Genomic DNA, 24,307 nt, shown 5'->3' on the forward strand with positions numbered 1-24,307 from the left:
TAGGATGAAGCCATCAAGGCTGATATTGTATTTCATTTCCTCAGAGTGAAACCCTGATCCTGGACATTCGTGTGGGTCTGGCTCATTTCAATTTCGTGTTCTCCTACGGTTGCGAACTTTCCAGGATATTATTAAAATAATAAACGGCAAAGTCATGCAGAAATGGATCTGGCGAGGTTCGCAGAGGCCTCCGACGCTGCTGCATGAGGGAAGAACGCCGGGCCTTGCTCTGGTATCAATGATTTGTCTTCACGTCTTGACAAGTTACGACCACGAGAAGAACACAAGGTGGTACATGATTAGAAAGGGAAAACAAATTAATTACATGCTTTTCAAAAATCTTTCCAACTAAAAATCGGAAAATGTTGCATTTATTTGTATTCAGCCTTCAGATCTTTAGTTAGTAGAACCAACTTTTGTTGCTATTAGTCTTCAGGGGGATTTCTCGACCAGCTTAGAACTTCTAAAGGCTGAGATTTTTGTCCATTGTTCTTTGCAAAAAAGGCCCAAGCTCAGTCAGACTGGATGGAGAAAACATCTAGTCTGTGCTTTCTGACACAAAGGACACAGCAGTGAACATAAAGTCCAGCTGCGTACTCTCAGCTAGATTCAGGTCTGGACTCGCACTGGGCCATGAATACAGCCTTCCTGTCCATGCTGGGGGGTGGGGGCAGTCCCATAGCATGACGCTGCTACCGCAACGTTTCATGCTATGGTTGTTGTGTGAAGGTGACGATTACTATTTGTTCTTCAAGCAAGATACACTTTTGCATGTAAGCCAAGAGAGGAATTGGTTCCCTTTCTTAGATTATCCCTCCTGAGCTCCAAATCTCTCCAGCTCCTCCAGAGGTACTATGGGCTTCTTGCTGCTTTTCTAATAAATCCTCTTCTTGACTGGTTTAGGGGGAAAGACCTGTCTTGGTAGATTTACTTTTGTTCATTTTTAATGGTGAACTTTATCCCTGAGCTCTCTGCTGTGTGCTCGTTGGTCTTCGGGATCTTTGTATCTTTTCGCTAATGTTCTCTAACAAACCTTTGAAACTTAACAGGGATGCTGTGTTTATACTCAGATCGGGGATACACACAGGACTCCATTTTCTTATTCAGAAAATGTTGTAGCTCTGTAGCAATGGGTTTCATTTAGGGGTATTATAGGAAAAGGGCACGAATCCTAATGCAAACCACACAAAAAAGTGTGGTTTGCCTTTGGGCTGCTGCTATCAGCTATTTTAGTAATCAACTAATCTATATTAGTTATTTGTTTCAATTAATCAGTTAATCTAACAAGAGATACTCTTAGGAAATTAAAATACCTCAATAAACAAACATTTATTGTACATTTTAAACGTGTAAATGGAAAAAAGAGCATGTAAAAACTAACTTCAATGCTCAGTTTTTTGTATTAAATGATTAATAATCAGATAGCAGAAGGTGCTCAATAGGAGATTTTTGTTACCGGCTCTAAAGCAGGTGAAACTAATACTAAGCCACCCAAGGAGTTCTGAATAGAGCATATTTACAAAGAAGACTTTTCATCTTAAGTGCAAAATACTACATTTTCTGTAGAGTTTTGGTTTAATTACTGCTCATGCATGCTCAGTATGAGGGTTTGCCGCAACGTCAACAACACATTGCAAGCAACTGTCCACTGTGTTCTCTCAGGAGTGAACGCTGCAAGTCAATGACTCGATGCAATCTGCTGAGTTTCCTTAGATAGAAAACTTTTTGACCAATCTGTCTGTATGATCTGATTAAATCCACTTTGTAAAGTGCCTTGAGATGACGTGTTGTGAATTGGTGCTTTATAAATAAAACTGAATTGAATTAAGTGGGTTGTTCTTTCAGCAAATGGCATGTTTTAGAGTCTGCGTACTCCAGTTAACGACTATTCAATTACTATCAGGATTAATGCACTTAGTTGATCAAGCCTAGTTTGCATTCAAAAGGTAAGAAGCTGGAAGAGCAGGTATTATTTTCCTTCAGCTTCCCAAATACGCACAACTTTCCCTGCCTTGTTACACAAAAACCCAATAAAACACACAGAAATGTATCAATGTAACATAACAGAAATTCTTTTTGATTTTCCTTCAACTTCAGGATTATGCTGTAATTTTTGTTGATATATCACATTAAAATCACAATAAATACAGTAAATAATTAAATTGAGGTTTGTGGCTCTACCAAAACGTTAAAACATTCAGGTGGCAAGAACACTTTAGCACTTTACTGAATGAAATTAAATAAAAAAAATTAGATCATCTTTCCATTTCCATGCGACTTCCGAAGAGCGGGAACGCTCGTCCAGTCCAGATGATGAAATGGTGAACCCCTACCCCGATTTCTTGAAATACTTCCAGTTGGGCAGAATTTCAATGAAGCACTGATATATCACATTTTCCCCCCACTTCTATGCTTGTTCTCACCAGACAGATTGACCAGACATCTGTGAATCTCCCACGGTTAGCAGATAATTCATGATCGCCCTACCATGGACCCACAGCATTCAATATGAATCATAAAACGGCAAGCCAAGCATATCAATGGATGACAGACCGGTTGTGTATGGCCCGGGGCCAGAGAGAAGTTGGAGCACAATGGCCTCCCCCCCCTTCAACTCTGTCAAGCCCAAAAACTGGAAATACCAGCGTGGCACGAGGGAGGGCTCTCCGTCAGCACAATGTATGGCACCGCTTGACACAAATGTTGTGCCGAGACGTGGCGGTAACCTCCGCGACCTTATGGGGGGGTGGGGGGGGTGGGGGGGACACAAGCAGGCTGGTGTGTTCAGCGGAGGGGTCTCTCGCAATCAACAACAACAACAAAGAGAAAACCCTCAGTGAGAGACGCAGAGTGCGATACCCAGAGCAGCAGGGGCTTAAGAGTGGCAGAAATGATGTTTTGAAACAGCTCCACAGAAATAAAGTGTCTCGTTTTTCTTACATATTATTTTTTTTTTCTCTACAGAGTTCATTATTCAAAGAAAAATTGCGGCTGAAAGTCTTTTCTCTCCACACTTTATTTGTGCTGGAACAACTTTCCTAGGACCTTGGCAAACACTCCGTCTTTGCTCTGATCCTTATTTCTATAGATATAAAACACCTATCAAACAAAAACCACTTAATCTTTTACAGCAGACTTTTGTGCAATTTTTATTTTTTTTTGTGAAAGAAGCCTCAGTAAAGGCTATTTAACATTAGAACACAGACAAGTGTTGACATTTTCTGACACAACCCCTCCCAAACTTGTCGTTTCTTCCCTTTAATGACTCAGATAGCAACTCGTATTCAGTGACAGCAGATAAACCGCCCTGCACTTGCTCCCCCTTTGTTGCTGTTCCGTCTTGAATAAGGTCGTCGTCTTTCATATCTTTAGACAGGAGCACTGCAGCGGCCTGAGAGATATACAACAGTTTCCAATACCTGCATGACCTACTTCCTTCTGGCAGAGGCTTCGTTTTATAGACCGGTTATAAAATGCTACGAGGAAGAGAGCGGAAAAGGACTACAAATCAGGCAGGCAAGGAACAAGATATGCATTGCCTTGCAAAAGTATTCCCACCCCTGTAAGTTTTTCAGGTATTTGAAAGTTTCTACTCCAAACGTTGATACATTTAATTGGGATTTTATTCAGTAGACCAACACAAAGTAGTGGCTGGCTGTGGAGTGCAAGGAAAATGTGTGTTGGGCATTTGTTTTCAGCATTTGTACTAGCCCTTGTAAAATGTGAAAGGTTTGTGGATTCCCCTGACTGGAATGAGAACATTGTTGCTGTTTTTTTTTAAATCAGATTCTTAATTAGATTTAAATTTAGACTTTGATTGGGCCATTCCAACACATGAGAACGCATATCTCCGTCAATTCTGACCAGCCTTTCTGTTCGTGATGGATAAAAAACTTTCCAACAGGAAGATGCTGCCACCACCAAGTTTTACCATGGGGGTGTGTTCAGAGGGGTGAACCAATGTAGTTTCCCACCTCCCGTATAAATATGCATCTGACTAGAGCCCCTCTTCTTTATGTGTCTTCTATATGGCTTAGTGGCCAGCTCCTCCAGAGATACCATGAGCCCCCTGGCTGCTTCTCTGATTGTTGCTTGGTGATAATTACGCTTTCTGTTTATTGTGTTCTCCACTCTGAGGCCTTCACAGAAAAGCTGCATTTATGCTGCCGTTAAATTAGACACAGACGGACTCTATTTACCAACTAGGTGACTTCCGAAGGCAAGACTTCGGGCTGGATTTGTCCAGCCGTATCAAAGTAATGGGAAAGGAATACAAACATACGCCAGACTTGTATTTGTTTTTTTTTTTTAAAGTGCAACGGGCCATTTAAATATAGTCCAAAGAAAATATATTTGTGGTTGTAATGTGGCAAAATGTGAATGAATATGAAGATTTGGAGATTAACAACAATAAAGTTTAATTAAAAAACGAGTTAAAATTGCTTTTTAATGAAAATCAGCCACAATTAATTCCATCAGTCATAGCAATTTCATCTGTTTATCTTGAGTAATTACCTCCCACGCAGTAGTTCTCTCTTTTAAACAGATAATCTACCATTACAACGAAGGGATTATGATTTTTTCATTCCACCCATATTAGATCCTGTATTGCGTTAAAAATTTATTTTAAAAGTTTTACTTTTCTTACCTCTTAAGAAAAGAGCCGCATAAATCCACCACCTCCCGTTCTCTGGGTTCTGTGTTTGACTCCTGTGGGGATATATACTGGCTTGTTTTGTTGCTATGGTCTCCTGTATGTTTGCAATATAGCTGCTAAATATGCATGTTTACTGAACAAGAAGTGTAAGGCGCATGGAGCTCTGCTACTATGCTTGTTAGCCCGCTGCTTGCTGCAGAGGAAAACAATATTAGGGAAGCATTGACGGTGCATCCGAACAACCAGCTGAAGCTTGTTGCAATGCTAAAAGAGCTGCTGTTCTGAGTACCCTACTATAAAATATTCATTTGACACACTGTTAGTATAAATATATATGAAGGACTGCCAGATCAGGCATTAGATTGTTTTTTTGCTGATGATAATGAATTATATAAATGCCAAAAAGAAATAATTTGATGTAAACTGTAGTTTGATGAAAAATATGCCAACCTAAAAAAAAAAAAGTCTAAAGATAGGGGTGTATCATCTTATTTTTAAGCTTAATTTCTGTATTTGTGTTTATATTTTCCTAATTTTAGGTCAAATAAAAGGTCAGCCAGTTCCTCTAACAACTTCTCAAATCTTAACAAGCTTGTTAGTGCAATGCCTTCTTCCCACTCGTAATTATTAAACCCCGGGTTAAGAATATTTTCTAGGGTTTATTTCTGTCCTCCTCAAAGCTTGTCCCACCAATCAGCAGCCATACGCTCCCCATAGCAGCTGCTAAGCACTCCGATAATTAAAATAATTGATGCCCACGAAGCACTAGATGATAGCGAAGTCGTGCTTAGGTAGCCATTTCGGCACGGCAGCGACCACGAGCTGGGAGCTGTGGACTTAAAATGTTTTTTAGAAAACAACTTTAGAAAAGAACTGCGGCTAAAGACGCCAGACAGTGAAATTAAAGCCCCTGTTTGACTGCTGAAGACCTCCAGGAACAGACTGTGCAGTGTGATACAAGCAACAGCTGCACAAACAGCCTCAAAACAAGAACAAACAGAAAGGGGGAAAAAAAAAAGGCTTTCTTTCATCCTGCCCATAAACTTCGGGATTGAAGATTTACAGATGAACATTCAAACCCGGCTGATGTATTTTGTAAACAAGTCCTGTGGAGTGATAGGAAAAAAAAATAGCATGTTTGAAGACAAAAGTCAGCAGGATTTTGTAAAAAAAAAAAAAAAAAAAAACGATCTTTATCCACAACTGAGCATTAATCAGCGAGTAGGCTTATGTGGCAGTTGATTGTTTTCACCAGGAGAAGGCCTTATTGCACATAAACACGATGAAAGCAAACCGATTTTCACAAAATGATTACAAAATATTAAGAGCTGCATGTATTCACACTTGAACCCATCAGAGGTCACTCGCAGGTACGTGCGTGCAGTCAAATAGAGAATACAGTGTCGTCGTGAGGAAAAAGTAGCTTCCCCTTAAACCTAACATCTTTTGGCAGGAGGCTACTCTGACAACCTGACCGTCTCGGTCGTTAAGTCCTTGGCAAAGACCATTTCACCTGCATTGCCTGATGCCGGTGGTCAGAGGGCCCGGTGGCGCCGATGTCTGGCAGCCTCGCCTCTGTCAGTAGCTGTGGCTACTAACATAGCTGTCAGGGTGTGAATGTGTGAATGAATGGGGGATTGTAGTGTAAAGCGTTTTGGGGTCGTCGGACTAGTTAAGGCGCTATACAAGTACAAACCATTTACCTTTTATTTACCAAGCAGCAAAGGTCCATGGATGGGACTGGGCCCTCCACACATGGGTAGCTCTACCCCAGTGAGAGCCTACTCTACTATGTGTTGTTTTTGAACTCACATGGATGCTATTTTTGCCCAGTCTCTTTCTAAGTATTAACTCATAAACCTTAAATGACCTTAACTGAGGAAAGTGAGGCTAGCAATGCTTTATATATTCTTCTGGGTTCCTGTATGATCTTCTGGATGAGTTGTTGGTGCACTCTTGGAGTAAATTTGGGGAGCCAACCAGTCCCGGGAATGTTTTTTTCCACTTATGAATTATGTCTCTATGTGTGGACACCTTGAGTGCCAAAAGCATTCAAAATGCTTTTGTAACCCTTTTCTAGACTGACAAACTTCAGGATCTTTGTTTTTTTCAGCTTATGTTATTTTATCAGACAAGTCCCATAAAATGAATGCACCACCAGCCATCACCAAACAATTAACAAATGCTACTAAGTTCTTAACAAGGACCGACTTGTGTTTAAACAGTGTCACAACAGATGAATGAGGGTTTAACATTTTATATCCTATTTATTTGTGTTTATTTTTTAAACAACAGAAGTTATTCAGTCATGTCCTGTTTTTTTTTACTCTTTTGCATGAAGGTAGATCATATTAATTAAAACATATTTTTGACTTGGTTTATTAAGCCACCTGTTAGTATTAGATTTTAAACCTTTTTCTTTTTTTGGTGTGCAGCCCTGTTTACTGGACACAGTCCAGTTCAAACCAGATGGAAGTTTTTTAAATATTTTTGCCCCGCTATGCATAGCCTGCTAACTTGGACCCTCCTCTCTAAACACGGTGGTTTATTTTCGTGTCCCAGTTTTTTTCTGAGGGTTATTTTCTGTTTCAAAAGAGGGTAGAGAAATCTCACGTTTGGTATTTACTTCTCTTTCCTGTTGCTGTTGCACAGTTCCCATACCACACCGTGACTAATGTGCACACCTCCACTTAACATAGATATCCTTCCAAAATACGGTAGAAGGATGCAAGATGGAATCGGAAACCCAATCTTTCTGCGCAGCCAAAGAGTCTGTCTGTAGGCAGACCTAAAAAAACAAAATCAAACATGTATTTTGGCTCAAGAGGAAGACTGAGCGAAAACTGCAGAAAGAAGAACTGAAAAAAAAAAGTTGGCTGGTAATAAAAATCTTTTATAAACCATCATCGAGTTACCAGCGATCCACCAGACTGTCCAAACTTTTTTTTTCTCTCTCTCTCTTTTGTACATCCAAACTAATGCTGTGGAAAAGATTGTATGATTTTTGAAAATCATTTAATACATTCATTTGAAGAAAAACAATTGTTGGCCACATCGTTGTCTGTCTCCACGCTAACATGATAGCTAATTAATTCAGTTCTGTTGCATCTCACTCAAAGTTTTATCCAAACAAAAGTTAAACTGGTATTCGGTCTTCCCGAACGGATGGGAACGCCAACGCAGACCGAGAGAAAACCGCTTTCTCTTCAGGTATGTCAGTGAGTAGTTCAAAGCATGGGGGCATGTGTGTGTGTGTGTGTGTGTGTGTGTGTGGAGGGGGGGTGTTTTGGGTGAAAATCATAACCTGATTATACCCTCCCCTGGTGAGGGACAGGAGGTAATTATCAGGTGGAGTTTGCATTGCGAGGACGCTGATGGAAACATAGATCATAAGCGGCAGGATGCAGGCCCTCAGGGCTGGAGGGGCTGAAGGTGAATGGCATGTGGATAGAATTGGATATTGTTTTCAGATGGACACACACACACACACACACACACACACACACACACACACACACACACACACACACACACACACACACACACACACACACACACACACACACATTCCTTTATTGACGGATTGGCAAATATGCATTCTTGGGTCTGAGAGCCTTCACATCAACTTGAAACCCAAAACCTGCACTTTCTGCATACCAAAGCAGTATTCCTCTTAAAGAAATTCGACAAGACTATTCAACTTAGTTTCCTAGCCAGACCAAATCAGAGGTCTATTCTTCAAGAACCTCAGCAAGCCCTTCTTCCATTTTACCTAATCTAAAAAAAAAAAACAAAAAAAAAAAAAAAAGCAGCATTACTACGACAGAGAGAGACAGCTGGAATAGGCTGCTCTGTAGCCGGCTGTCGTTGTTAACAAATTGTCTACCAGAGCCAGATCTAAAATGGGACTGGAAAAGAAATCTATCACAAGAACAGCAAGACGGAGAAATAATGCAAAATCCCAAATTGAAAAGGAAGTTCCTACAATAAAGTGCATCAACATCTATCTGTAATAGATGCCAGGCACGCAACCGTGTGATTTCAGGTTACTTTGTCTCGCCGTACAATGGCTGTGAAAGGGAAAGACGGAAATGATCATCATTAATTCAGACACACCAACCATCAGCCGTCGTGACGGCTGTATAACTGATGGGTGTGTTTTTGCCACAACACGTGTAATTACAGCCAAATGCGCTAATAAAAAGTGAGGGGAAGAGGGAGAAACTGAAATAAAAAATCAGGAAAAAAAAACTGTTTTAGGATTTCATTTGGGAATTTATAACAGCTGCATTATTTCCATGTCCCTTGCTCTTGTGCATGTGCTTTTGATGGGTTCATGTTCGCTAGGTGATCAATTTATCAAGGTGGGGATAAAAAATGCAAAGGTACTTTGAGAAACTGGTTCATCAAAGTACACTCACATAATCTATAATGAATCTTGTGGAGCAGAAAAGGTGTCATTTTGAGACTTTACTGGCAGAGAAGGGTGACAGCAGTTTCCACTGTTGAAGCAAAAGACACTTTTGTATAGTGTGTAATAAGCCAGAAATAACCAGGTAGTTCCACTGTGAAGCTATACAATAGTTTAAAAAATGCCGAAATGTACCATCATGCCATTCTTGTGGTTTCAAGGAGAGCTGGGCGATATGGATATATCGCAATATATTGAGCAGTTCGCCACAATAACGATAAATGGATGATAAAACAAATTAAACATTTCAGAATTCTTCTACCTTTTCGTCTCTTTCGCATCTTGTTTCAGACAGGATGGGGTGCAGTCACGTGACTACAGACCGTACATGCAGCGCAGCGTCTTAAAAAGGGACAAGATCATAGCCTTCCTTTACCTATAAAAACGACTTGTTTCATTTTTTTAACACCGAAAATACCGACATGGGCAAAATGACGTTGGTTATTGTCGGAAGTTTTGGCAGAAAGAAGGCTCCCAGACTTTTCTCTCACTCAAAATAAAGACAAATTTGTCTATTTAGAAATTAAGCAAAGATTGGAAACAGAAAGTCAAAGTTTGGGAACTAAAGGTTACCGATTATTAGTTAGAAAATTATCATTATTGTGATTTTGATGCATGGATAGGGTCACCTCTTCCATGCATTCATGACCATGACTTACAAATTATTCATGACTAAAGATATTTAGCAAAAGTAAAGCTAAAAGATAAGGTGCTTCTTCAATCACAAGCACAGAGACAAATTTAAAATCAGTGTCAGCTAAAACAGTACATTGTTTAAACAGATTTAGTTACAAATGTGCATAGTTTTATAAAATATGGAGTAAAAACCCCATAGTTTTATGTAGAGGTTTTTATTAAGCACATGTGGGTACAGAAGCCTTTCCTTTTTGTTTTGTTTTTTTTTGTTTTTTACTTTTTATAGAGTAACACTGGAAGTCTAACAAGCTAGTATTAAATGGGTATTTAGCTTGAATATAGGCTCAATAGCTGGCCTGCATTCTGCTGCTAAACAACAATCCTATTCTAGCCTCATCGTATCCAGACTCTACTTAAAAAAAGGCTACCTTTAATCATAGTTTTCGCATCATGACGTTCAAAAAAAAGCACACTTTCTGTCTATTAAACATGTGCCACTTGGGCAAGCCTCCAGAACCTCTGGTCCAAAGTATAGGCGAAAACTCAGCTCTTTCTCTGGCATGTTTTTAGAAAAGAACATTTAACCGTAGTAGAAGAATGACAGTGAATTTTTCTGGTTTTCAAACTTCAACCTTGTAATAACTTGATATACTTTGAGGCCTGTGCCAATACATCACAATAATAAATCTTACCAAATATCAAATATGCTACTTTAGTACGCCCGCTACGTAAGTAAGTGGCTGTCGCTTTGTGTCGTAAATGAGAGTGGTGGCCTAGTGGTTAGGGAGCTGGGCGTTTGCATCTTTGAGAGGGATGAAGGATTGCCGGTTCGAAACTCGGTCTGTCACTCTGGGTCCCTAAGCAAGACCCTTGAATACAGATTGCTCACAATGCGCCACTCAGTGTTGGCAGCACGCGGCTCCCTGAAGAATGGGTTAAACGCGGAGACAAATCTCCCCTCTGTGGGACTATAAAGGGGGAAATATTTATTTGATTTTGCTGGTAAAGGGCACACAATAAATTCATTCAATCATACATACATCGACACATATTCACATCTGGCAATGCAATAATGGAACAAAATTGGGAAAACTCTTCAATCTGGGGAGGTAACAGTACCATCGATAAGCCTTTAGTGTTGCCTCAATAAATCAAAGTTCTAATGAAGACATTTCTTTCCACCTTATAATGATAAACGATACAATAAATGCTCATAACTCCCAGCCATCACTCTTGATAAGGTAACACTGTTTGAAAACTACAGCTGTACAGTTGACAAGCTACACGCAGTATGTCTGTTGACAGCTGACTGCAGGCTGGATACATAATCTTATAACCAACTCAACTCGTTAACTCCGGTGATATCTGCTTGTTATGGGAGCAGAACAACAAAACCACCCTAATATTCTGCGGCATAAGCACCTGAAAATAGACGTTCAGATGCTTTTGCAGGTAAACTCAAAAGAATAGAATTTAAAATACTTATGTTGGTCTATAGATCACTGAATGGCTTGGTGTCAGAGTAAAAACCCTCCAAACCACTCAGGTCTTCTCTGCATACCTAGAACCAGAACCAAACATGGAGAACCAGCATTTAGTTCTTATGCTCCACTTATCTGGAAAAAACTTCCAGAAGACTGTAAAAGTGTTCAAAACCTGAGTTATTTTAAATCAAGGGTAAAAACCTATTTTCTTAGAGCTGCCTTTGAATGTTAATGTTGAGGTTTGTAGTTCAACCTGTCTTATATCTTAACCTACTGCGACCATTCCACAGCAATGTGCTTTCCTCTGTAATGTTTTCTTTTCTCATGTCCACGTACAGCACTTTGAATTGTCTGGTTACTGAAATGTGCTTTACAAATAAACGTGCCTTGCCTAGCTTTGAAAACTACTACAAAATTTTCTGGGTATCTAGGCTAGATTTCTACTGCAGTCCCCTTAACAAAATCTAAATGGTACTAAGCTGTAATAATCAATGATAATAAATTCTGTTTTAAATAAAAGCAATCAGATCATAGTATGTTAGTTTTGTGGTAAATAATGTGAAATTGTTGTATTTTTACTCAAAGTTATTAGACCATGAGATTTTCATCCCGATTTATGTCTAGTCTCAAACGACATTTTAAAACTTCAAGGCTTAACCCAAAGACGACCTTGGCAACCTACCTGCCTGCTCTTCACTCCTCAAAAACAGCGTACAGAATTTTGCACTAATAAATTCAACTACATTCACAGTGTGTTGAATGCTAAAAAAGGCTGACTGGAATTGCATTCATTTCCCCTTTCCGAGAACTCACCTTGTGTACAGTGAAAGCACAGGACAACGAACAGGAGGCAGCAAAACACTGGACACCTCCCCAGCGCGGAGGCCATTGTGCCGCGGTTAGCAAACGATCCGGGTGACTGATGGGCTGATAACAGCGATTCAAAGTGTGGCAGTCGGAGGACGGAGAGCCGGGACGACTTCAGCGATCGGCAGGTCTCCGAGAAGTGTCGCTGAGCATCGTTTTTTTCTGGAAAGTAAACAAGAAAAGGACAAACTGTGTAAAAAAAAAACATTGTAACTGAACGGTTAGCATCAGTATCACAAGTGTTGGCGCGTTCAGCATGCGAGACAAGACGGGAATCCACCTGTGAATTGCTTTTAACAATAAAAGACTCGCAAAAGCCTGAACAGCGTGAAGGCAAACATTTCAAACTGAGGATTGATCAAACAGGTTTCTTGAAAATCTATCATTATTTTTCTTCCCACGTGTTTATTCGGGGTACCAACATGAGACAAAAGCCCACAACGCACCTAAGCACGTATTCAGCGCCGTGACATTACAACCAAACGTTTACTCTGCCTTATTCTTCTACGTCCCTGTGCTCAACGTTGTACGTTTGCTGCCAGATCACCGCGGGAGAAGGCATGTCGCTCCGGCAACACGTTAATACAGGACGCCATTACAGACGAGGCGGCTTTGAGAGCTACTTTTGTTTCCTGCCTTATCAAGGGGCGGCAAAAACAGTCCTTTGTCTGCACAAGCAGGGAAAGGTTAGAGCCTGAGACAGACTTACACACAAGACAGATAAGCTGCTTACCAAAGTCAAACACCGAGAAGGGATGGGTTGTGTGTCACATGTGAAAGGCCAGACACTCGAGCACACACACACACACACACACACACACACACATGCTTTTTCATATGCATGCTTGAACAAATATATAGTCAGTAACGTTTATGTATGACCTGATCTGGGAACAAGTTTAGAAACAGCATCTGAACAAAAATAAACAAATATATATATATATATATATATATATATATATATATATATATATATATATATATATATATATATATATATATAGTAAATCTTGTGCTTGTTTGTTTCTGTCTTTGTTGTGACGGCCCTCTTCTTGTGGAAGAATTCTGAAGATGCATCGAGAAATCGGGTGCTGAACAGAATCAGACAAACTTTCTGCTTGATTGGCCCTGGATCAGACGGAAGCTCAAAAACCCCTAACTTTTTCAGATCAGCGAATACACCATACCGAACGCCACCCTGCTGTGCCGATAACACCCTTTCGGTGTGGACACTGTTACTGAATGAAGATGGCTCAAAGTTAAAGTATTTTTAGTGCCGGCGGGTTGTTTAAAATAACATCAGACTTTAGTAGTGGGATCTAAATAATATACAGTATTTGAACTGATAAAGTTGCATATAGTTCATTGTTTGTCCTGCACTTGCTGCTATTGCACTTCTGGTTAGACCTAAACTGCATTTCGTTGCCTTGTACCTGTACCTGTGCAATGACAATAAAGTTGAATATAATATAATCTAATCTAGTTCGATCCCCATTTAAATTTTGAGTATGTAAAACAACTTTAGACATGGAGAAAAATAATGTGGAATCGCTACCAAACATTTGATACTTATAAGGAAATGTTTTTTTCTGAACATTATAGGACAGTCTGAGACATGCCTGCCATTAGAGCAGCGTACAATACAGATAAAGAACAAGAATTTCAGCAGATACCAGTAAGACTGAACAAATGTACCTTTGTTCTCTTTTATACTTCTAGGTTTTAGCCATCTGTTACGAACATGCCAGATTTGGTGATGTTCTAAATCTGAGTAAGGTAAGGATCTACATTTTCCAGAACATAAATATTCAGACTGTTGCTTTTCCAATTCAAGCCACGCCAAGCACGGTACCTGCTACAACAGTAAAGCCAGTTTAAAATGTCAGCTACCTTAATCCTTTTCTCCTAACTTAAAAAAAAATAGCTTTATAGTGATGCGGCATTACCATTTTCATAGACGTTCTTATACCTTCTCTAAACCCTAGTTCTTAAGAAAAAGTTCACTTTCAGTAGATCAAAGATTTACAAAAAGCCGAAATTGGAAGTTGGCCAAAGACGTGTCTGATCGGTGCGTCTCTAAATAATGTAACCACCCAATCATACACACAGGACTGGTCACTTGCTACCTGTCTCCATGCAGAGAACATTTTTCCTCTTGCTGAATGTTGCTCCCTCAGGCCCACTCTTCAAATGCCCTGGTTATTTTATAATGAGCACCAAATATGAGCAGCAGAGTCAACAGTCAACACTGATCACTCTCTGGGCCTCACTAAATACATCTTGATATTTTGGCAACATAGAAAAAAAAACAGGAAAAGAAAAGAAAAGAAAAGAAAAGAACATGGGAGAGCTTTCACATTAGCAAACACAGACATTATTTCGTATGTGACCAGAACCTGGCAGAGGTGGAATAAAAGCTCTCCGGTCCTCCAACCACCCTTTCAAAGCTTGAAAGTATTTATTTTTATTTGAGGTCACCCTGACCGAAGCTGTTGAGAAGCAAACTCTGCACCAAGGAAACACACATGCAGCACAACTTAAAATTTATCAGCCAATCTCGGGTGCCTTTATAGGAATTGTGCTTTTATTTTTCTTGCAGTTGTTTATCTGGCAGTGGCGCCGGAGCAGATCAGATAAGAACAAAGAGGAGCGGGCTCGCTCTCCTGTATGGGACGTCTCCGTCCAACGTCTGCTGGGGCAGCTCGCGGTCCTCGGTTTATCAACAGGGCTGCCACAGGTTCAATACTGAAGAGAGCAACAACTCTCCAGAGACAAACCGGACTTCGTCTGCAGCCATTTATCATCCTCCACATATGAGGTTTCAGGCTGTGGCATGACCATAATAGTGGCGGACAGGACCGGATTGGAAACTGTTGGGGACCGCTGGTTGGGGGGCGTGCCCCCTGTCCTCCCGGGCTGCTGGACACGCTGAGCCCCCCCTCTCCCCCACCCCCCACATCAGCCCCTCCAGACACCAGGGGGCGAGATCCTGCCCGGCCTCCAAGATGAAGGCTTGCCCTCTTCACCCCAGGGTTCTTTCTCCTGATCAGCTGTCGCCCTGCTGAGTAACATTTCCCCTCGCAGCCTTAAGCTGGTGGAGAGCACAGCTATGTTCATCTTTCCTAAACAAAAAAAAAAAAAATAAAAAAAAAAGAGGACTGTTTTGTTTGGTAGGATTTCTGTGCTGAATCGGTCCAGACTTGAGATAAACGGATTAGGCGATTAACATGAAGATGCTTTACACGAGCGCTGACAGACGCATCATAATTTCACATCAGGGACCGGGGGGGGAGTTGACGTAATTTGGTGGATAAGGGCCTCGATGTTTCCGAGCAGAACATTATTTTAAAAGGTAAATGAGTCCCTGTTAACCCCTTAGATATTATACGGATTAATCATCACTACTAAGCCGCCCTACAACCTTAAAACTGAGGTTGATGCAGGGCCAGCATTTCGGCATAATGATCATCTGCAGAGATACACAATCATCCTTTGGATGGTATTTTATAGCCTAATCTGCCACTTCTGATCTTGACAAATTACAATTCTTTTTCCCATTCTAACAATATAATACATAAAAGAGAAAAATGGGCAGCGTGTTCCTTTATAAAGTTAGTAGTTTTGAAACAAATGGAAAATAAATAAATTACGATTCTCCCCATTTGCAACAAAGCTCATAACTTTTATCAGAGTTTTACCAAACTCAAAGAAATAAATGTAATTATAAGTTGCACAAAAAATGGAATCGGTATCAGCATTATTACGTCAGCATGTGCAAAATCTCAATTGCAAGGGACTGCACGGATACATTTTTTCATGACTATTATAAGCGTGATGCATTAATGCTTGACTTGCAAATAATACATTTGGCCAGTCAGAAGGACTCTCATTGGAGTCACAACACAAAGCCAATACAGATTTATAATATCGGAGAGACTAAAGCTCATGGTGGAAACATCTTGATGATAAAAAAAAAAAGAAATGACAAGAGCGAGGAAATGTGTACAAATCCCAATTACCACTACCATCATTACAATGCTCAATAAAAGCACCACAATTAGATGTTTTCCTAATTTTGTGGAGACTTAATTAAAATACTGTTGATTGACTGAATGGATTATTTTACCGTTAGAGCTACGCAACATATCAAAGTCGCGATCGTCATCTTATTTTCAGTACGCAATACTGCGATTGCAACAGAATATTAGGAAGCACTACTTGGTAGATTGTTTTTCAAGTCTGCTATACTCATGCTCTGCATGCAGATTATATATCTGGCCAATTGAATGGACTCCAACTATCCTTGGTGTCAATACCTGATGTAGATTTTAGTGTCTGAGTTGCCGAAGCTGCTAGAAGGTGGTGTGTGTGTCTGTCTTGGTGTGTGTGTGTGTGTGTGTGTTGTGTGTTGTATATATATATATATATATATATATATTATAATATATTATAATTATATTATATATATATCTATATATATATATATATATATTATGATGTTATATATAGATAATATCTATTATGATATTATATATATATGATGTATAAATATTATCATTTAGCGAGAGATAGAAGAGAGAAGTAGATATATAGATAGATAGATATATAGATAGATTACATTACTCGAATCTGAGTCTGTTTTATGATCTGTTGTTTGTGTATATGTGTTATCTGCGTACATCCTTAGCTGGTATCTGTCTCAAAAATAGTTTCACTATGGTAATACATGGTGACAAGAATATTCTTGATTCTCATAATGAGTTTAGAGACCAAAAATGGTAGGTGTTCCGCTTTTGGATGTTTAAATAATATTAAAAATTACAAGTTTTGTAGTGTTTGATCTACTAATCACAAAATACTATTGGACATTTTCCTAGTTCTGGATCATTACTTTGTGCATCTCTAAGTGTTTAAAGTTTAAAGGAAGATACAGGTTTATAACTGCCATTCCCCACCATAAACAGTATGACTATTTTTTGTGAGTCCACACATGTAATGAACACCAGGAGACAACAGATAAAGGGCATTCTCATTTTAATCTGTGCATTAGGCTCCCTTTCCTTAAAAACACACATTATATTCTCCAAGGTTTTCCCAACATTAACAGCATATCTGCGAGGAGAAAAACGGACGAAAGCTCCAGCGACGGAATGAAAAACGATTCACAAACATTCCTGACATCTGTTTTTCTTTTGTCTCTCATGCCGACACAGTTGAAACCCAAGGAGAGAGATCAATCATCAGTTAAGATAATGGAGAAAATCACGGTCCGTAGCAAATTTTTCACATCGGCCTGATAGAAATAATAAACAAGGGTTTAAAAACGGACAGCGAGCAATTAAAGGATAATTAAAACAAATGGACAGGAGGAGACGGCCCACATGTCTTAACATGAAATGCGGGGCTGCCTGCAGCAACCGGCTGAATGAATGCGAGGCTCCTTTCACAAAGCTTGCGTCTGCCTCACTCAAGCTGGAGAGGCGTCCGGTGAAAGAGAGATGGGGGAGAAGGGGGGGCGAATGTGAGAGTTTCTAAGACAGGAGGGACTAAATAGATGTGAGAGTTGTGGGGATGAGGAGCTGGGGGGGCTGGCAAAGGAGGAAAAGAATGGTAGGGGGAGAAAGAAACGGGGCGGTGGGGTCACCGTGGAGGATTGATAGGCTGTGAGTACGGCCTGACCTCGTGGGTTTGCCTCCAAGTTTTCTCAACAGGCTTAGAGAAGACAAAAAAAATAAAGCCCGAGAATGTTAATTTATTTTCAATTGTCAACACCCAGAAGAGAGCGTCAAAGAGCGCATACATACATATCAAGTGAGACTGGAACAAAAAAGCTAATGTGCAAGTCCAAGTGTAAGCTGAAAATCTACAAGTGAAATAGAGATGTGGAGCTGCAGAGCAGGCTCTCTCTCCCGACACAATGACGCGTCTTCCACTCAGCGACTAAGTACTAATTTGGAGAACTTTCTGGCCCCAACTTCCATGCCCTACATTTAGAAGCAGAGAAGACACATTCAAGAGGGGAATTTCAAATACCAGAAAGCGGTTTTGATGGACTAGAAGTGGGAGACAGGTACTACAAGAACTAAGAAAACACCGCCTCGGGGAAAAATTTTTTTTTCCCCCCTGTCCTCGGTGCACCGTGATGTTCCGGGGGAACTCTTTTGTCATGACAGTCCTGTCAGAGCTGCGCTTTAAACCCCTGCAGGGACATGATGTCATTTCCTTGGCTCCACCGGTGATGAAGAGAAGTCCCCACCAAGATCCAGAAACAGAGCTGCACCTTCACACACACACGGCACAAAGTGTGCTTTATCAACACGTCGATGATAAGATAAACGGCCATGGGGATTAACTGGCTGTAAACGGGTTCGCAGCTGCACATGGCGCAACAACAACAAAACACGCTGACTACTTCCTAATTGGAAGTAAATCCTCTTAATTTTATAAACTATAAAGTAGATTGATTGGAGATTAGGTCATTCTGAGAAACAAATGTTTTAATGCTTTGGAAAGTGTAAAACAAACATAAATATGTGTGCAACGCCACTTAAAATCTGCAAACACACTGTTTTTTTTTACTACTTATTATAGAAAAGAAATAAAAAAAAAAAAAGCTAGACAAGCACCACCTTTGTGAGTCATAACCTCAAAAACAGTCTTCTTCCTTGATGAGTCTTTTTAATCAATAAAAAAGGGATTTTTGCCAGTTCCTCTTTACAATGTTACTTCATTTCATTGATGTGTGTGTGTGTGTGTGTGCACTCATTAACTCTGGACCTTGGACCATTACATGGCTTTAATTGTTTTGCTCTACAGCCATTCTGTTTCAGACTTGCTGCTGTGCTCGGGATCATTGTCTTGTTGCATGTTCCAGCGTTGGCTGCACTTCAGCTGCCGGACAGATGGCCTCACATTTGACTCTAGATTTCTTTTGTATACTGAAAAATTCACTGTCGTCTCACTTAACGCAAGTTGCCCAACTCCTGTGGCAGAAAAAAACGTGCCCAAATCATCACCCCTCCTCCGCGATGCTTGACAGATGGCGGGAGGTATTTGTATTGATACTCTTTGTCTCGTTTTTTTTTTTTTTCTTTTTTGCCAATCGTATTTCTGTGGATTATTACCAGCCATTTTCACTTTGGTAAAGTGTTTCCGGACGACATTGTTCCAGATGTCATTTTAACTTGTTCAGATGTAAATTAGCAAGCCCTTCTGTCATGTCTTTTTAAATAAAGAGTGTCTTCTTTTTTAAACAACCCTTTCATGACTACAAAGAATTTAACATCTAACAAACTCAGAAACATTCGTTTTACAATTTCTTTGAACACTGCACTGTCTGACCTTGGAGTGAACTTCCTGACATCCATTTCTAGGAAGACTGGCAGGTGCCATGAATGTTTTCTACTTGTGAATAATCTTTCTCACTGTGAAGGATTGACTACAAATTGTTTGGTAAATGTGCTTATGACCCCTTTCCAGGATGACAGGCAGCAAAAATTGCTTTACAGATGTATTTCTCCCTTGGTGTACCTGAACGTACCACACCAGCAAAATACCAAAATGTTCCCTTTGATGCAGCTGCTCAGTCTTGCAAACATTAATAGCGCCCATAAAAAGTAAATGTGCTTTTCCACAAACAGCTTCTGCATTTTGACCTATTTTTAGTCAATCTTTCATGTTGCTGTTACCTAAAATATACAGCTATAAACTAGACACTTACTTTTTCACAATACATTTGAAAGTTTACAAAACGTGATCTAAAATTAGGTTATTTTAATTACCATATGTATTTCTGACTAAAGATAAAAACACTAACCCCACTAAAGCATTCATTTTTCCTCCATTGTCTATAACAGTGGTCACACATGTGACGTTAGCGCTGCATTATATGTCCATGTACACACTTTTTAATCATCAATTAATCATTTTAAAGATGTAAAACTGAGTTTTCCTGTGGACGAAAGGTCAAAATGCATAAAAAGTTAGTCGATTTTTTATGATACCTGACTACGTGAGGACAAGGCCTTGGTTAAAGACGTGTGGATAAGAAAGTTTCTGTGTTGGGGCAAGAATTTCAGTTGGTATCAAGCTTTAGCTAGCTTAGCAGCACCAACACATAGTCAAACTTGCAAGCCACCTGAGTGTCTTAGCCCAAAGGCAGCTGTTGCCAATAAGCATGACGTCTTAGCAAAAGCTGTCAGTGAAAAAAATGTATATGCCATTTTATTAAAATTAAACGATAAAGTTTGTATGTAGCTTTAGCGCTTTTGTGCAAATGCCAACGTCAAATTACTAGCAAGCAGAGCTTGTTACCCTGAGTAGGTGCTGGCCATTAACACCACATTAGTAACGTTTTATGGTTTAATCTTAAGTCATAAAACTTTGTTTTATGAGATTATCTAGCTAATCATTTACAATTTTACTAATATAGTCAAGTAACTATATTTTAAACATTGCTTGAGATTTGTCTAATTTCTTTTAGATGTACTAAAGGTGTTGAACTTAAATCAATCATGAATACTGAAATATTAAAGAAAATCTACCAAAATTAAGTGTCTGCGGTAGGCTATGATTTTTTTTTTGTGAATTAAGCCTTCGGCTTTTATATTTTTTTTGTCTTGGAATAAATGACTTGAGTTCAAATGAGGCATTGAGAAGAAAAAGTAAAAAAAATAAATAGATGACTATGCTTTTAAGGTGAAATGTCCTTGAACACAGCACACAAAGCCCACAGAGAAGCTCTCTGTGAGGTGCAAGGTTTCTTTATTTTATTGAGAGAGCACAACAGTTGGTGTGTTCAGCGGCTCCTGGCCAAGTGATTGAGGCAGCAGATAAGATTGAAAGCCAACGGGCAAATGGACATAGTGAAAACAGTGAGGGCTGGGCAAAATACGTTAAGTAAAGAGAACAAAGAAGACCCAGGGGTAACAACCAAGTTAGTGTCAAACAAAACGAAGCAAGGTTTTGTGCCAGGGGGGGCAATGTCATTTAAAAAAAAAAGAAACATCTGTCAACAAAATAATGAATCATGCTTGAAATAATTACAGCTATGACTCCTACATCATTCATCTGCAGCAAATTTACCTCCTAGCAGTAATTATCACTGATTCATCAACTGTTTATGCATTTTAGAAGGAAAAAAAACCTGTTCATCCTACTACAGCCTGTCTGATTTCACAATCAACCCAAAACAAAATCTACCAAAATTAACAGCTAGAGCCATCTACTGATTTGGAGCCGCACTCCGGGGGGAAACGGGGACCTCTGATGGTCCTAAACAGAGTTAAGAGCAGTTCTGTGCTGCACAAGCAGAACAATATCCTGAACAAACAAATTTAACTAGGTTAGTGATGTGTAATTTCCTAAGCATCAAAAACAGAAAGAGAACATTATGTTTCGCTCCAGTGTGCATGTATATTGCGCGGCTTGTTTGGGTGTTTAGGGGATTGTGTATTCTCAGAATGTGGTTCTCGGGAAAATGTAGCTTTGAAATGGTTCACAGGAGACAGCTTGTGCTTGTTACTCCATCATAATTAATACTTGCGACTGGGAAAACTGTAAATAGTGCATGTTTGGCACTTTGCTTTATAACTGATTTAAAAAGCTCGTGCATTATCAGAATTGTTGGGTATTTTTCTGCCAATCAGTCCGAACTGGCATTATCACAAATTTTGGAAAACATTTAATTATTCAAAATCAGTCATTTAAGGGCATCTTCATGAATTAGAACGTCATTGAAAAGGTCATTTATTTCAACTCATATTATTTAAAATCATTACATTGCATATATATGGCTTTATAATTTGCTGAATTGCAATTTTTGGCAAGCTGTAACATTTCAGGTCCTATGCATTCAAACTGCACTGGCTAATAATACATCTGGCTATGCAGATGGACTTTTGCTGTTTTTATGCTCACATCTTGCGGAGGGTGTCAAAAGGTAATTCCTGAAGAAGTTGGTTGTATACAGAGTTTCAATAGAAAATTAAGTGGACAGAAAAAGTCAAGAGGAAAGGTGCACAAACAACAGAGATACTAAATGTTAAACGCATATAAATGGACATATTCTTTCCCAAGGAAGACATTTCCACACTTAAAAACCTTTTCTTTACTGATGTTGTTATATTCCAATTTTCCTCAATTTTAGTTTTTTAATCAACACAATGAAAATAAATAAATACTTAAAATACATCACTCTGTGTGAACCTATATAGTTTGTGATTTTCCCTTTTGAACAGAATTACTGAAATCAATCAACTTCTCAACGGTATTTTATTTCATAGAACTTCTAAAAGCTGAATCCAAGAATACTCAATTAAAACTGTAAAGTAAAAGAAACAGAAGCTCACTTTCCTGGACTACTTTGAGTGAATGTTTCTGTTTGTCTCTGAAATGAATAGACTGACCTAAGAGCAGCCGGTTAAGCAGGAAGGTCGCCAAAGAGGAACACAAGGCAGTCTGGTACCGACACGACAAAGAAAAGTTTCTCTTTTCAAATCAATCTCTTCGTACATTTTTCTGAAAGCCTCACTTCTCACCTCCTCCATGCATCATTCTCACACTCCCCTGCATTTATCCACAAAAACGCCCACACAACGCACACACTCCTCTCACCTCCGGCTCCCTCCGATGTTAAACAGCATTTTTTTTTTTTTTAACAAGCAGCCATATCTGGCTTGGCAATGTCGGCTCCACCTGAACACACTAAAACGTGCCGCACAACAGATCTCTACACTTTCAGCACATTTATGGTGAGTGATATGGCGACGTTCACACCTCCTGGAGGTAAAGAAAAAGACCCTAAACACACTGATGTGCTGTTAGATTTTTTTTTTTTTTTTTACACACTCTAAAGTCCCATTCAGACTGGATTAGCTTTATCAGGAGGGAGTGCATAAAGCTAATACATAACATCTGTGATGTTAATGAGCAACATGCAGGCAGGGGGAAATCTGTCTAATCAGTCTCCAACGTTACACAACTCCATTCATGTGTTTCCATTGTGCCAGAGATGGATCATAATAATCAGAAACAATTTCCGCAAGTGACAGCAACATGTTCAAACAAAGACAAAAGAAATGTTGCATCTGGGCCGAAGAGATCTCGGCTCCAGGGTGAGAGCCAGAGCAGCCCTTGGAGTCGCTCCGTCTCCAAAAAGGAAATGACACATTATTTGCAAACGATCTCAGTGATGTCGCCGCGGATGGGACCAGCTTTGGTTTTAGCTGCGGTTATTTCTGCCGTGGGTTTGGGGGTAGAGGTGGGGGAGCCGAAATACATACAAGTTACTAACATGGAAACACTCAGGCACAGCTTTAATATTGGTGATTACTTGCCTCACTCTTAAGAGCACTAATCCTGCCAAAATGGGACGCTGTCTCTCAATGCATAATAACTGCTTTTTGCCCCCAAACACACAAATCAGACTGTTAGACAATAATAAAAAAAGCAATACTTAATACTAATAGGAGTGGAGCCAAAGTAAGGATTTTAAAATGAACTTTGATTTAGTTTGAAAAGAGGAAAACTGTAAATCAGAAAGCGGAGTCCAGGATCATACAGAATACTTATGTAATCTAAAACAATGCAATGTACCAATCAGGCTTTTCCTGGTCAAAAAAATAGATGATTTTTAGGGACTATAACACCTAAAAGAGAAAGAAATTGTGCTGCAGGTTCTTTGGTTGGAGGTAGTAGTTTTGGATTTGACAGAAAATTGGGTAAATACATAATTATATCTATTTACAGCCAAGTGTAACTATTATCGGGTTGTTCATAAAGCTCGAATGAAATGCCTGTTGTTTGTCATGTCTTGTATCAGAAAACGGTCAAGTGTTTCTTGTTTACATGCCAAGAGTTTCCTGTATTTGACTTGCAAAGAGCCAGATCAAACAAACCCAAGGCCCAGTTTTGATATCTGGTTGATTGATTGGTGCAGCTCTGCTGAAACATTTGAAATTGTTGTAAAAATGATTTACATGCACATTTTGAAAGATGTTTGGGGAAAAAAAACAAGAAGAAACTTAATTGACAAGAAGATTAAAATCTATCGACACGTTATTTTTGGCATTTGAATATTTATCATCAGATATCTTCAATCTGGTTCAAAACTGATATTTGATTCCCATAGCCCTTCGTGGGAACTACAACCAGAAAGTAGTAATTCATGCATTCAAATTAGTCTGATTTCAT

General features: G+C 39.5%; 1 protein-coding gene across 9 annotated transcripts in view; it reads right to left on the reverse strand.

Moving 5' to 3' along the window:
* LOC105934788 (adhesion G protein-coupled receptor L2) overlaps window positions 1-24,307 on the reverse strand; it is a 146,116-nt gene that overhangs the window by 101,260 nt on the left and 20,549 nt on the right. For all 9 annotated transcript variants that reach the window (XM_036138251.1, XM_036138252.1, XM_036138259.1 and 6 more), the window contains exon 2: window positions 12,062-12,277. In XM_036138251.1, the coding sequence (XP_035994144.1) occupies window positions 12,062-12,137 (76 nt within the window). In that variant the 5' untranslated portion in view covers window positions 12,138-12,277. The remainder of the gene's footprint in view (window positions 1-12,061; window positions 12,278-24,307) is intronic.

This window comes from Fundulus heteroclitus, chromosome 6, assembly GCF_011125445.2.
Source record: "Fundulus heteroclitus isolate FHET01 chromosome 6, MU-UCD_Fhet_4.1, whole genome shotgun sequence".
Taxonomy (NCBI): Eukaryota; Metazoa; Chordata; class Actinopteri; order Cyprinodontiformes; family Fundulidae; genus Fundulus; species Fundulus heteroclitus.